Source organism: Seriola dumerili, unplaced genomic scaffold (assembly GCF_002260705.1).
Source record: "Seriola dumerili isolate Sdu_G_001 unplaced genomic scaffold, Sdu_1.0 BDQW01001387.1, whole genome shotgun sequence".
NCBI lineage: Eukaryota > Metazoa > Chordata > Actinopteri > Carangiformes > Carangidae > Seriola > Seriola dumerili.
The window spans coordinates 319,910-332,423 of NW_019175642.1; the positions used below are offsets into that span (position 1 = coordinate 319,910).

Genomic DNA, 12,514 nt, shown 5'->3' on the forward strand with positions numbered 1-12,514 from the left:
ATATGTGGTCATTATTTGAAGTATTTGCACGGAGGACAGGAAAAGTTCTAGATACAAACATTTCTGTCTGTAAATCAACACATGGAGAGGAGTGTGCAGCCATGACCGAGTTGTGCGTTGTCAGTATAAAGCTGATGTTGATCACACTGAAGAAACTCAGGAGTGTGTTTTGATGTGCTGTTCACTGTGCAGAGCTCACTTGGATTGTTTCCAGTCTATTACTGTGGCCCAAAGGAAACACCCAGTTGAGAACAAGCATGACATTGTTCAGGAGTCGCCACCCCCTTCTTTCTACACACACACACACACACACACACACACACACACACACACACACACACACACACACACAAACAGTGAGCTGGTCTTCCAAGCCAATAATACAACAGCAGAGACAGTGTCAGCAAAGTCAGCGCTGGGCACAGAACAGTCTGGCCTCACTCGTTTCAGTCGCTCATCACTCCCACATTTTACTATCTTCATCAGAGCCAAACATGGCTGACGGAGGGAATGAAGTCAGCTCAAAACACAGACCGAAGTACGTCAGAGGCAAGGAACTAATAAGGCACTTTATTATGACATGGTCACTTTCAGGGGTGGGCAATATGGACATTCATTTACTAAACTAAATGCCATAAGAAGTTGATCCCTCTCAGTTGTTTTTGTTGGGCAGGAGAACAATATCCTATATGTTTCAAAGGCAACATTATTTAAAAAGTGTTGTTCCCACAGTTTGGCTCTTGTACTGATTAAACAGGTTTGATATGACATGTTAATTAATGAGCTTGAGAGCTCGTAGGTGGATTTTGTTTTTGTTTCAGAGCGAGGCTGCTGCCAGTTTTAATGCTAAGCTAAGTGGCTGCTGGCAGCATCTTCACATGTAACATTCAGACAAAGCAGTATCTGTCTTCTCATCTTACTTGTGGTAAGAAAGCAAATTAGCGCATTTCCTAACATGTCAAAACTTTAAATCTTCTCAGCTCCGTCTAAAGCCATGACAGATTTTTGGAGACTTGAACTTATCATTCATTTAGACAAGAGAGTTATAAACCACAAAGTGTTTGTTTAAGAACTCCATGATTCATGGATAAGAAAGATGATAATTCAATGATTCTTTTTAGTTTTTTTCTGAACCTAATTTGCATCTTGAGGCTGTTGCAGCATTTCCTCCACAGTTCTAAAATGCATCTTTATGTGTTGTAGAGGATCACCTTGATGAATATTTTTATGTCACAGAATCACCAACATGTTTAACATATGTGGGCTGCATCACAGTAGCATCATGTATTTTAATCTGTCCTTTCAACCAGTTTGCGTCTCTAAATGTAGCAGTGAAAACTGTGCTGTCCATGACTAACCTCAGTGACTGCAGTGTGTTGTTGTGATTTTTGTTTTCACAGCAGTGAAAACCTGGTTTGATAGAATCACAGAAATATCCCAGAGAGATCCTTCTCACAAACAGCTTTTCATTCTCTCCTTTTCCAGATTACCTTTGCCAAGTAAGTCAGCTGACTGGACGCACTTTGGAGGTAAAGCACTCACCACCACAACACTGCTGTGCACTGATAAAAGAAGCCATTATAAAGACTGCAGACGGAGCATTATTTAGGCATGACTAGTGATTCATCACGAGCTCTTGAGACATGAACAGCATGTTTAAATGATACCAAGCCGGACAGAGGTTTATCAAAACATACAAAGTTCCCACAGTCACGCAGAACACGATCAACTCAGAAATTTGAAAGTTGGCCGTTTCCAGATTTCTTCTCCTTTTTCATTTACCTCTCTGTCTCTGTATGCACTCAGTCACCCAGAGCATGAATCACATTTTCTCCAGCTGCACTTCCCAACAAAATAGAAAGACTGTGACTTTGCTAAAAGTCTTTGCCAACTCGTAATTACAACTCTGGAATTTAATCATCCGCCCTGTATTTTCGATTGCATCTAAAACAAAACTCCTGTCACGGCTTATGGCTGACTGACTGATCAAATTCTCCAGAGAATTTTTTTCTCTAAATCTTCTCTCTCCTTCCCTTTGAACATGTGAACAAGTGAAGCTGTGTTTGCAGAATTAGGTTGGACAGATGTAGGTTTTCTGTTTTTTATCCTTGATTGAACAGTACTGCGTTTTTCACATGTGAAACATTTGTAGTGAGTGTGATTCACTGGGTACATGGCAGCTTGAAAGACGCAGAGGTGGTAGTTGTTACCACCAGAGCACTTGTACTACTCAAATCAAAGACCTGAAAAAACCTGGTCAAGTGGTTGTGGATCAGTAATATTCATCTTTAAGTAAGTACCATAAAGATATCAAGTAGTGCAGCTGTGTAGAAGACAACAGACACTTACCATTTAGCGCTATAACAGATTTAAAGGGAATGTGGTGGAAGGTGAGACTGAGAAGGAACCAGGAATCCATCACAGTGTCTCTCACTTTATCTGAATACAACATTTTGTGGGGCTGTGTATCGATGGTTTCAGCACTAATGCCATTACAGTTGCTGAGATTCATTACTGACACCAAACAAAGCTTTTTTTATTGGATACTTTGAGAAATATGAACTTGTTTTTCACTAAAACTATTTTTGGATACTTTCTTTTTGTCATATGGACACACTTGTCTGTGTTAGAGGAGTGTCTTTGTGTTTGTATGAATGCAGATCCCGATCGAGGTAGAGATGAAAAATTACAAGCGTTTTGGGGGCATACCATATAGACTCAGTCCTAACTGCAGCCGCTCAGATTCAAGTCTGTGACCCTTTGCTGCATGTCAGCCCCTGTGTCTCCCCCAACTTTCCTGTCGCTCTCTCACTGTCCCTATCCCATCGAAGGCAAGAAATTGCCCCAAAAATAACTTTATAAATAATAACTGAAAAATTGCAAACATTTTTTACTATTTAAAAGACCCTTTTAGATGGTTTTGCAAAGTTGGTGGAACTTTATGTTATCGTTGATGCTTTGTCTCGTTTCTAGTTTCTAGTCGGTGTGTGTCACTGATCAGCAAATCTTCAAGTTCAAAAACATATAATTCCACCATTGATAATATAATATGGTATTTCCACCTGAACTCTGTCAGCTTCTCAGGAACAGCAAAAAAAACAAAAAACAGGTTTATATGATCTTGTATTAATTTGGTCTTTTATATTCTCATAACATTATCGGTGCTATTCTGGTCTTTAACAGTAGAAATGAATTAATCTCATTTCTAGTAGTGTGCACGTGTGTGAGGTTTGTGACCGTGTTAATTACATTATTATTATCCTGGCCTCCCCAGGCTCAGCTCCGCTGGACGAGCTTCACACGCTGCGCAGCCAGCTGCTCCTGCTGCACAACCAGCTGCTGTACGAGCGCTACAAGAGGGAGCAGCACGCCGTCCGCAACCGACGCCTCCTCCGACGCATCATCAACGCCACTGCACTGGAGGAGCAGAACAACGCTATGGCAAGTTTGCATGAGCTCTTTATCGCAGATTAGCTCCTTTAAGCACCTTTCGAATTTAAGCACTCGGAAACAAAAGAAACTAAAACTGTATTTGAAACGGACAAAAGGGGCGTTGCAGGTTTTGTTTATTGAGATGCAGCACCACAGAACGATTAGAATGACTGTCGTGTAACTGGAGGCTCACAAGTGTTATTCTTCAACTACCAGCGTGCACAGAGAGGAGGAAAACCCATCTAAATTCATGAGAGATTTTTACTGATCACCGAGACACTTGTAGCGTTTCATAACTCCAGCTGTCAAATCAGTGGAGTCTCATCCGCTGCACGTAACAGAGAAAATGTAAGGGAAGTTGTTTTGTTTGCGGCTGACAGCAACTCAGACAGGTTGTGTTTTCAACCAGTGACGGTTACAAAGAAGCCATGAAGGCTGTTTTGTCTCCAGGAAGGAAACATAAACAAGGAGGTGGAACACTGGTACATTCATGCAGCAATCAGCTGAAAATTTTCTGCCAACATTTCAGAAATGTTGAACACTTATTGAGTTTTGAGGAGACTGTGTGGTGTGTGTGTCTTTATGTGTCCATCCTGCTCTCACAAAAAAAAAAGTGGCACAAACTTGCAAAATGACTTAAAACATGTAGACATCTGGAATCTCCTGTGCACTTTGTACTGAACATGTGTCTGTGTGTGTGTGTGTGTGTTTCTGTGTGTGTGTGTGTGTGTGTGTGTGTGTGTGTGTGTGTGTGTGTGTGTGTGTCTCTGTGTGTTTCTGTGTGTTTCTGTGTGTTTCTGTGTGTTTCTGTGTGTGTGTGTGTCTCCAGAAGGACCAGCTGAACCTGCAGAGTGTGGACATCTTGTCTCTGAGGGAGAGTCTGCAGGTGGAGCAGCAGCGATACAGGCAGCTGTGGGATGACCGGGAGACGGTGGTGACCAGGCTGCACAGTCAGATCAGACAGCTGCAGCAGGGCAGAGACGACTACTACACCAAGAACCAAGAACTCCAGGTACACACACACACACACACACACACACACACACACACAGTGTATATGTGTCCACTCTAGTCACCACTGTAAGATATAACTCTTTAATCTGATTCTGTCCTGTGTCTTCAGAGTAAGTTACAGGAGTGTCAGAAGAGGATGGATGAGCTGGAGGCGGAGCTTCAGAGGTCCAACAACAAAGTCTGCCACACTGGTCACCTCCTCAACCAGATGACCATCAAGGTAACGACAGAGCTGAGCCGTGGTCTGTTAGTTGGGTCGGTGACAGAATATAATTAAAATCCCTTTTCAGGCTTTTTCAGACTGAATACGTGTCATTGCTGTGTTCATCTATCTATTTAAGTAATGGTGTTTTTCCATTCAACCAAGGCACAAGTCAATTTTATTTGTGTAGCACCTTTCAGAAATTTTAATGATAAAATTAGATACACCCAAAATTAAATAAGAGAAATAAAAGTGTTGTAATCAGTCAAAGGCAGATGTGTCTGTTAAGTAAATATTTGTTATGGCTTTATTCAGACGTGGCAGGATCATAATGGAAAGACATGAAGGAAAATAAATCTTTTCTGTCACAGAGCAATACACGTCTCCTCTGTTGACTCGTGAGACTCATAATTTATTTGAGAATTTGTTTTCTGGTGAACTCCCATTGCATTCCTCGCTCAATGTGAAGCATTTTGCTGGATGTTTTTAAATGAGAATATAGGGAGGAGGTTCTGGTCTGATAATTATTAGGCGGTTTTACTTATTTTATTATTAGTTTATTTATTTTAGCATCAAAATGATCTTTTTGTCTTAAGCACAAGCCATGATAATTAAGCAGAATTTTATTTCAGTGTGTTTAGAGTGTAGAACAAGACTTTTGGGTTGTTATTCAGAATTGAGGCCAACATGTAACATTTGCAATTACATTTACACAGTGGGATGAATGTCTGAAAGTGGTTACATGTAGTCATAGTGCTGTTATTTCAAAATTACAGTGACCTTTTGGCCTGACATTCTCAGTTTATACTGCGCTGAAAGCACCTCTAATATTTAAATACTTGCATATAAGGAAACCAGGTTAAATAAGCTGCTGATGTGTCATTAGCAGATTATTAGCATATAATGGCTTTCTATCAAAAGTTGAATTGAACTGGTGTACGTGCCCTGGACAGAAACACTGACCATCAGTCACAACTTGCAGCTGATATTTCCTGTGTCCTGCCAAAAAGACGGACGTCGTCTGCATTTTTCTCTGTCATTGTCTTGGTAGGTGTTCGGTTTCACATAAGGAGATGAACATGTCCCAGATTCACACGGCGTTTCAGTGCTTCATATTAAATCAGCAGGATAGTTTAGGTTTTACTCTTCAGGCTCATCCAGTGTAAAATTTAAAAATCTAAACTTTAAGACAGATTTCCATGTTCTCACTCCTGTTTCTTTAAACGGGGGAAATGTGCAGGACGGTGAGCAGGCTGGCAGGCAGTTGGGTCAGACTTGGGGAGTTACAACAGCACATGCCCCCGCCCTCGTCCTGTCACCTCTCTGCAGACCGGGGCCTAGTTGCCTTGGAGATGTTGTCTCTCCCTCTCTATTTCTGGGTCAGCGACGTGGGGGGGGGGGATTCTGGGTGTTTTTCTGCCCCGTGGGGTTTGTCTGAGGTCTGTTTCCCTCGTCTGACCCAGACTGAACTGAAATCCTGACAAACAAGGAGCCGTTGATTCAGGGAACGAGCATTTCAAATCAGACAGCATCCACACAGTCGACTGGGCCTTATTCATGATATGCAGACATGATTAAATACACTGTATGATTTAATACTATAGGACGTCTTTAAGTAGAATTTAGCTTGGACAAAATTGGCCCCTTAGGGTGACGTGTATACTGAAATATATATATATAACTCTTTTCTAGCACCTTGTTGAATCTTTGATGAATTCAGTGAGATTATTAATGAAATAATTCTGTACTTCTTATTGTTCACGTGTTCCCAAATGTTTTTGGACAGATTTTATTTGTAGTGGGATTTCTGTTTTGCCCTCCATCGTCATTGTTTGTCTCGTGTGTCCTTCAGCTGAGCAACAGTGAGAGCACCCAGCAGCAGATGAGCTTCCTGAACAAGCAGCTGCTGCTCCTCGGGGAGGCACATAAGCTGTCCATGCAGGAGTTACACCACACAGGCGCCGATAATACAAAGGTACAGTGGAACGAAGTGTGTGTGTGTGTGTTTGCGTGCGTGTGTGCGTGTGAGACAGATGCTGAGAACTGCAGAGACGACGTGCCGAGGTGAAAAAAGGGATACTAATTGGGTTTGTTGGATGTCAAGTCAAAACTGTCCTACTGAAGTGTTTCAGCTTCACTGTCATATCAGCTCTGGTAGATATATGTCACAGGAAGCTAGTTTCATTTAAAGTATGAGGAAACACTTGTATGTTGTCAGAAGTATGTGTTAATTTTTCATGCATGATAGGATAAATTCCTCTCGTAAACGTTAGGAGTACATGTTGTCTGACAGTGACGGTAAATCCATGGAGTCACACGCTTCTTGTAGAATGGTGTGTGTTTTACCCTCAACAAAGCCTGGCAGGTTCATGTGTGTTAAAACTGGAGTCACATGTTTTCTCTTTCTCTCACTTCTGGGATAATCCCTGTAATTCCTTAACATTGAGTGTTAATCTACTTAACGCATGGATAAGACTTTGCTGCCCATCCTCTTGTGTCTCTTAGGGAAGGTGAGAAATGGACCAAACAACAATTTTGACTCTGATAACTCCTGGCGGTTATCAAGCCTGTCCATTCATTATATACCAACATCAATCGATCATCAGTACCTTATGTTTTCCAAATGTTTAGTGTCCAAGGGTTCAAAGTCACTGTGACACTTTCTCCACTCAACTCCAGTTCTTTTATCCGCTTCATTTGTCATGAAATAATGAGGGAACAGTCCACACCATGTCATGAAACTGACTTTCAGTCAGTTACCTTTGAGGGACTATGTATAAAATTGGTTGTAGTTCCTAAACGGTTAATGAGATATTTGAATTAAAGCTGAAAGTCTACACCTCAATCACATCTTGGTGGCTTTGTTTCACATCCACTGAGGAGGTGTTTACAGGCAAAATCTTGAAAATTGTGTCACTGTCCAAATACTTGTGGACGTCATTGTATATTGTTCCCAAAGTCAAGAATGGACTTCCAGGCCCAAACACCAACTGACTTGATCTGACAGTTGGCTAATAAACAGCCATGTTCTGAATCAGCAAACTTTCATGCGTGTCTTTTTCACTCTCTCATACATTTCTTGTTCCTTCCTGCTCTTTGTGCTGCTGTCGACCCATCACCCAGGAGGCCCAGATGCTGCAGGTGTCTTATGGGAAAGAGGTGGAGACGCTGAGGCAGAGTCTGCTGGTTCAGGGTCAGAAACTGGAGGGAGCGCAGCAGAGAGTGGCCGAGCTGGAGACGCACCTCTCCAAGAAGGAACACCTCATCGCCGAGCAGAAGAAGTTCCTCGAGGATGTCAAATGTCAAGCAAAGTGAGTATGTGTGCGTCGGGATTAGTTTGAGCCACAAAGTCCTCAAAAAGAGACACATATTGCGATTGTCATTGATATCAGTGATCAGCACGTATCAAATACTTTGATATCTGTATTGAGACAGATGTTTTCGGCACAACAGTAACTACTGTAAATGAGTTGGACATGAATCAGTTGTCTAAGTAGATCAGACATTACGAAATTGTGTTTGTATTGACAGAGGCAGGTTCAAATCTCCTGTGAAAGTCAGTCACCTGTTTGTGCAATCAGTCACACCTCATGTCCTCCCTCTACTTGATCTTTCCATTACTCATTTTCACGTGTTGTAATCTCTGTCTCCTCTCTGCCTTGTTCCTCGTCCCTGTCCGGTCTCTGTGTGTTCAGGGCGGAGATGCAGGCCTCAGACAGCAGGTATCATGCGCAGAGGAGAATCACTCAGCTGCTGCAGACTGAACTCCTGCAGCTCTACAGCAGAGTGGAGATGGAGGCTCCAGCCAGCACCGCCACCAGCTCACCAACAGGGGGCAGAGCTGACCCACACACTCCTGCTGACTCCAGGTCAGGCTCAGGCTCTTCTTTCTTTTTCTTTTCTTTTTTTTTTTTTTTTTGACAGTCAATATTGTATCACACATAAACCTGCTCAGCTTAATCACATATTTATGAACATGGCAAAAACACTCAACTGGTCACTTACTTTTTAACTGATTATGAAGTTACAGTTTGGTTGATTTGCTTGTTAGTCCACAAGTGACTAGAGATTTAGAATTGATCTCATTAGGACTTTATAAGCCATGCTAGTGGCGTGGCTCTATGGTTGGTCATCTCTGTCTATTGGTTGGTCGTTCCACCAAATTGAAATATCTCAACGATTTGATGGAGGGGCCATGAAATTTAGTGCACACATTCATGTCCCCCTCAGGATGAATTGTAAAAACATTAGTCATGCCTTAGCGCCATCATCAGGTCAAAATTTGTATTGTCAGGTTTATAACCACATATCTGCAAAACTAATGACATTCCCATCAGCCTCAGCTGTACTTTGTGTTTAGTGCTGGTAGCAAATGTTTGCATGCTAACTAAGATGGTGAACATGGTAAACATTATACCTGCTAAACATCAGCATCCTTTTATGTTCTGGACTTTGCAGTTATAATCATCCTCTGCTGTGAGGGGAAGAATGTCAGTGGTATTAAGTTTTTTAATAACAATTAGATGATTTGACCAAGTTGAGGAGAACTCATTTTGTCACTAAATATTTATTTTTTACACAGCAAACCTAATAAACTAAAGCTGTCTTACTTAGTTACTTTTGTTTGCATTGAATATTATGTTGGAGGCTCATTTAGTGATGCATTTTGCCGCCTGCCACTTTGTCTTTCTGTGATACAACCACTGGGGTGAATTAACAGCATGATTTGAAATGATTATCCTTCTTTACATGTGAATATTTTCTCCCCCACAGTGTCATGGTGCCAGATGGACCAAGTAAAACTCACACCAACGAGGAGGCGGCCAGTAGACCACCGCACGACTCCCCTCGGGGCAACGGCAGCACTTTATCGCCAGGGCAACCAAAGGCGAGCAACTCTTCCAAGTCAACAGCCAACTCCATCAACGGCAGCCAGGACCTGGCCCCGCCCCTGTTGGTAGAGCCCTCCCTGTCCTGCCCCCACGTCAACCCGCTTGCACCCCTGCCCCCCTCTGACGCGCCGCTCACCGTGGGCTCCTATCCCAGTGCCAAGAGCTTCCTGGGCATGAGGGCGCGCGAGCTGTTCCGCAACAAGAGCGAGAGCCAGTGCGACGAGGAGCAACCACCGCCGCGCCTTGCCGGCCTCGCCCACGGCCTGAAGACTGAGCTGTGCGTGGAGCCGCCCTGCCCAGCTTATATTGCTCCCGTCAGCACCGCACCTTCCCCCATTCCGACTCCCTCCCCAGCCCCAGCCCCAGCCCCTGCCACTCCTCTCACTGTGCCCACCAAGGAGCCCTCATCTGAGCCCAAGCAGCGGGCCTTGAGCCAGGAAAGCCCCCGCAGGAAGGCAGGGGCGGGGCCCGGTGTAGGGCGGGGTCAGGCGGGGTCAGGACGTCCCCGGCAGCAGCATCTAAAGATCATGGACTATAATGAAACACATCACGAGCACAGTTAGAGACACAGAACTGAGCTGGGGCGGTGGGACTGAAGTTTAACGATGGAGAAAAGCTACAAATCAGCAAAAGAGTAACATGTCAGCAACTCATTGGAATTCAGTGTTATTTGTTCCATTCCTGTGGACAACAGGATTCAGCCACATATTTCTTTTTTTTTCTTTTTTTTTTTTATTATTTATTTTTTTCATACTGATTCATTCCACTGAAGGAGTTTGACAAGGTGACAGGGATACAAAGTCGATGTGCTACCAGTAAAGATGCTACACTTATGAATTTGTTAATGAGTCAGAGATGCTCAAAGGTTCTCAAACAGGATGTGACACTGTGAGCTTGAGGTTTAAAGGGTAAGGTCTACTACATTTCCTTCTTGGCTCTAGTTGTATCAGCCATGCAGCTAGCTCAGGTTTTATATGTCCAAATATGGAGAAATCTTGTCAGGAGTTTCTGCCTCCACCCCAACATGATAGAGGTGAATGAAATGTTGTTTGTGGTGCTCTCAGCATTGAAACATTCAGTTTGTAAAACACAGCAGCAACTTGTCCTAGTTACTTTGGATAATCCTCAGACCTCTCAGTGAACAGTTTTCACTGTAGAAATACTTGCTACTGAAGAAATGGCTCCTTTTGAATAAAGTTCAGAACAAGGTCTTTGGGTTATCCAGAGTAATGGGGACATTGTTTTTGAAAAGACAAGTTGCTGTTAAAAATTGTATGTCATTCTTCAAAGCTGTGAGGACTACCAACAAAGCTCCAGTCACCTCTATTATATTTCGGTGGAAGCAGAAACCTCTTGAGACCGTATCTCAAAAATCGGACAAATAAAACTTAAATCATCTGCTGTGGTCGATACCACTGGGCACAAGCGAACTGAGAATTTAAAAATTTAAAAGGCACCACCTCAGATAAAATCAGACATGAAACACCAGGAGAGCAGGAAATGTTACATTTGTCTCGATCATCTGTTAGGCGTGCTTTGGCACTGACCACGGACCGAAATATTTTTTTTTTGATTCATGTTGAGCGAGTATTTGAGCAAGTGTTACATCAGAGCGATGGAAGCGATCAGTACGTAGAGATGTTTGGATCATTCCGGGGAAACCTTGGGAGTGTGACCTTATTGTTGCTGGGCTGATTTGGAAGACTAACATTTCCATACAAAACTCCCTTGAGTTTTTGTCCAAAGTATGTCAGAGGACGAATGTGTTTTGGTTTGCGAGTGTGCGAGAGTGTAGGTGATGGAGTCATGTTGATTCTCGTATTTCAGTGATGATGCAACGAGGGAAATGTATGAAATTTAGGAACTGATGAAATTTTATGCATTTTTATAAATTCCACATTCTGTTGTACCTGTGCTTTTTAATTCAGCCATGAAGTGTACTCTCAAGTACATACGCTAAATTTGAAACAGACCTGGCAAATGACACAAGCCCAAGCTACAAAGATCAACATTTCTTTGTTACAGACTACCAGCTGACCATTTTGGAAGTGCCATGAAAACATTTGTGGTTTGGCTGAATTCAAATATCTAAACAGAAGTGTTGTTACTCATGTTGGGCTCAGCTGTTGCGTGCAGTGTGGAAAACCAAAAATGTCCAATAGGTTTTCCTCCCTGGTGGTCTGATAAATACGGAATATCCTCCTTTCTTCTTAAGCATTAGAAGTAAATTCTGCTTTTGAAAGTCATCTAAATCCTGTTGTCCACCGGGAACTCCTGCTGTCATTTCCTTCTGCCTCGCTATCTAAAGCATGTTCAACAATCCACTTTAAATGCCAACCGTAGTAACTACAGCAAACCAAGACAGAAGGTACAATCAGCACAAACTGAAGAAACCAGGACTCTGACCGGAGCTGGAGAATCTGGGACAAAATGGCAAAAAAGGAAGTTCTTAAAGCAGTGGCTTGTGTTTAACTGTGAACAATAAAGATCGTCTTCAATGTTTTGCACTACAATTCTTGAGTTTTGCTTTCTTATTCCCGCCGAATGTAAGGTCCTTAGACAACTTAGTTCACTTTGTTTCTTTCTCCTACTTACGTACATAAAGCTGGAGCAGAGAAAACGGCTAGCTTAGCTTAGCACACAACTAGAAGCAAAACACAGCTAGTTTGACTGTCAAAAGGGAACAACATCAATCTCTAAAGATGACAAATTAACAGATTATGACTTGTTTCAAAAAGGAAATGACAAGTGTACAATGGACACGTCGTGGTTGTACGGGACATTATGTGCCTTACTATTTCCTGACAAGGCGCGTTAACTTCCGGAAGTCTCGTGCTCGTAAGTGGATTTAAAAAGAAAAAACTGCGTACAGAGCCGTGCTAGCTGTTTCCTTTTCCCCACAGTTTTAAAAACAAGGTTAGCCATAGGTCCTCTGACTCTTGCTCAACCAAGTCTGGGCAACGGGCAAGAAGGT

The 12,514-nt window shown here is 42.6% G+C and overlaps 1 protein-coding gene across 2 annotated transcripts in view; it reads left to right on the forward strand.

Annotated features, from left to right (window-relative positions):
* LOC111238487 (hamartin-like) overlaps window positions 1-12,053 on the forward strand; it is a 31,730-nt gene extending 19,677 nt beyond the window's left edge. Inside the window, exons 15-22 of one of the 2 annotated variants that reach the window (XM_022768026.1) lie at window positions 1,486-1,529; window positions 3,275-3,441; window positions 4,262-4,444; window positions 4,556-4,666; window positions 6,501-6,623; window positions 7,772-7,959; window positions 8,344-8,517; window positions 9,422-12,053. In XM_022768026.1, the coding sequence (XP_022623747.1) occupies window positions 1,486-1,529; window positions 3,275-3,441; window positions 4,262-4,444; window positions 4,556-4,666; window positions 6,501-6,623; window positions 7,772-7,959; window positions 8,344-8,517; window positions 9,422-10,103 (1,672 nt within the window). In that variant the 3' untranslated portion in view covers window positions 10,104-12,053. The remainder of the gene's footprint in view (window positions 1-1,485; window positions 1,530-3,274; window positions 3,442-4,261; window positions 4,445-4,555; window positions 4,667-6,500; window positions 6,624-7,771; window positions 7,960-8,343; window positions 8,518-9,421) is intronic. The other variant, XM_022768027.1, reaches the window with a different exon arrangement.
* Window positions 12,054-12,514: the final 461 nt, after the last annotated feature.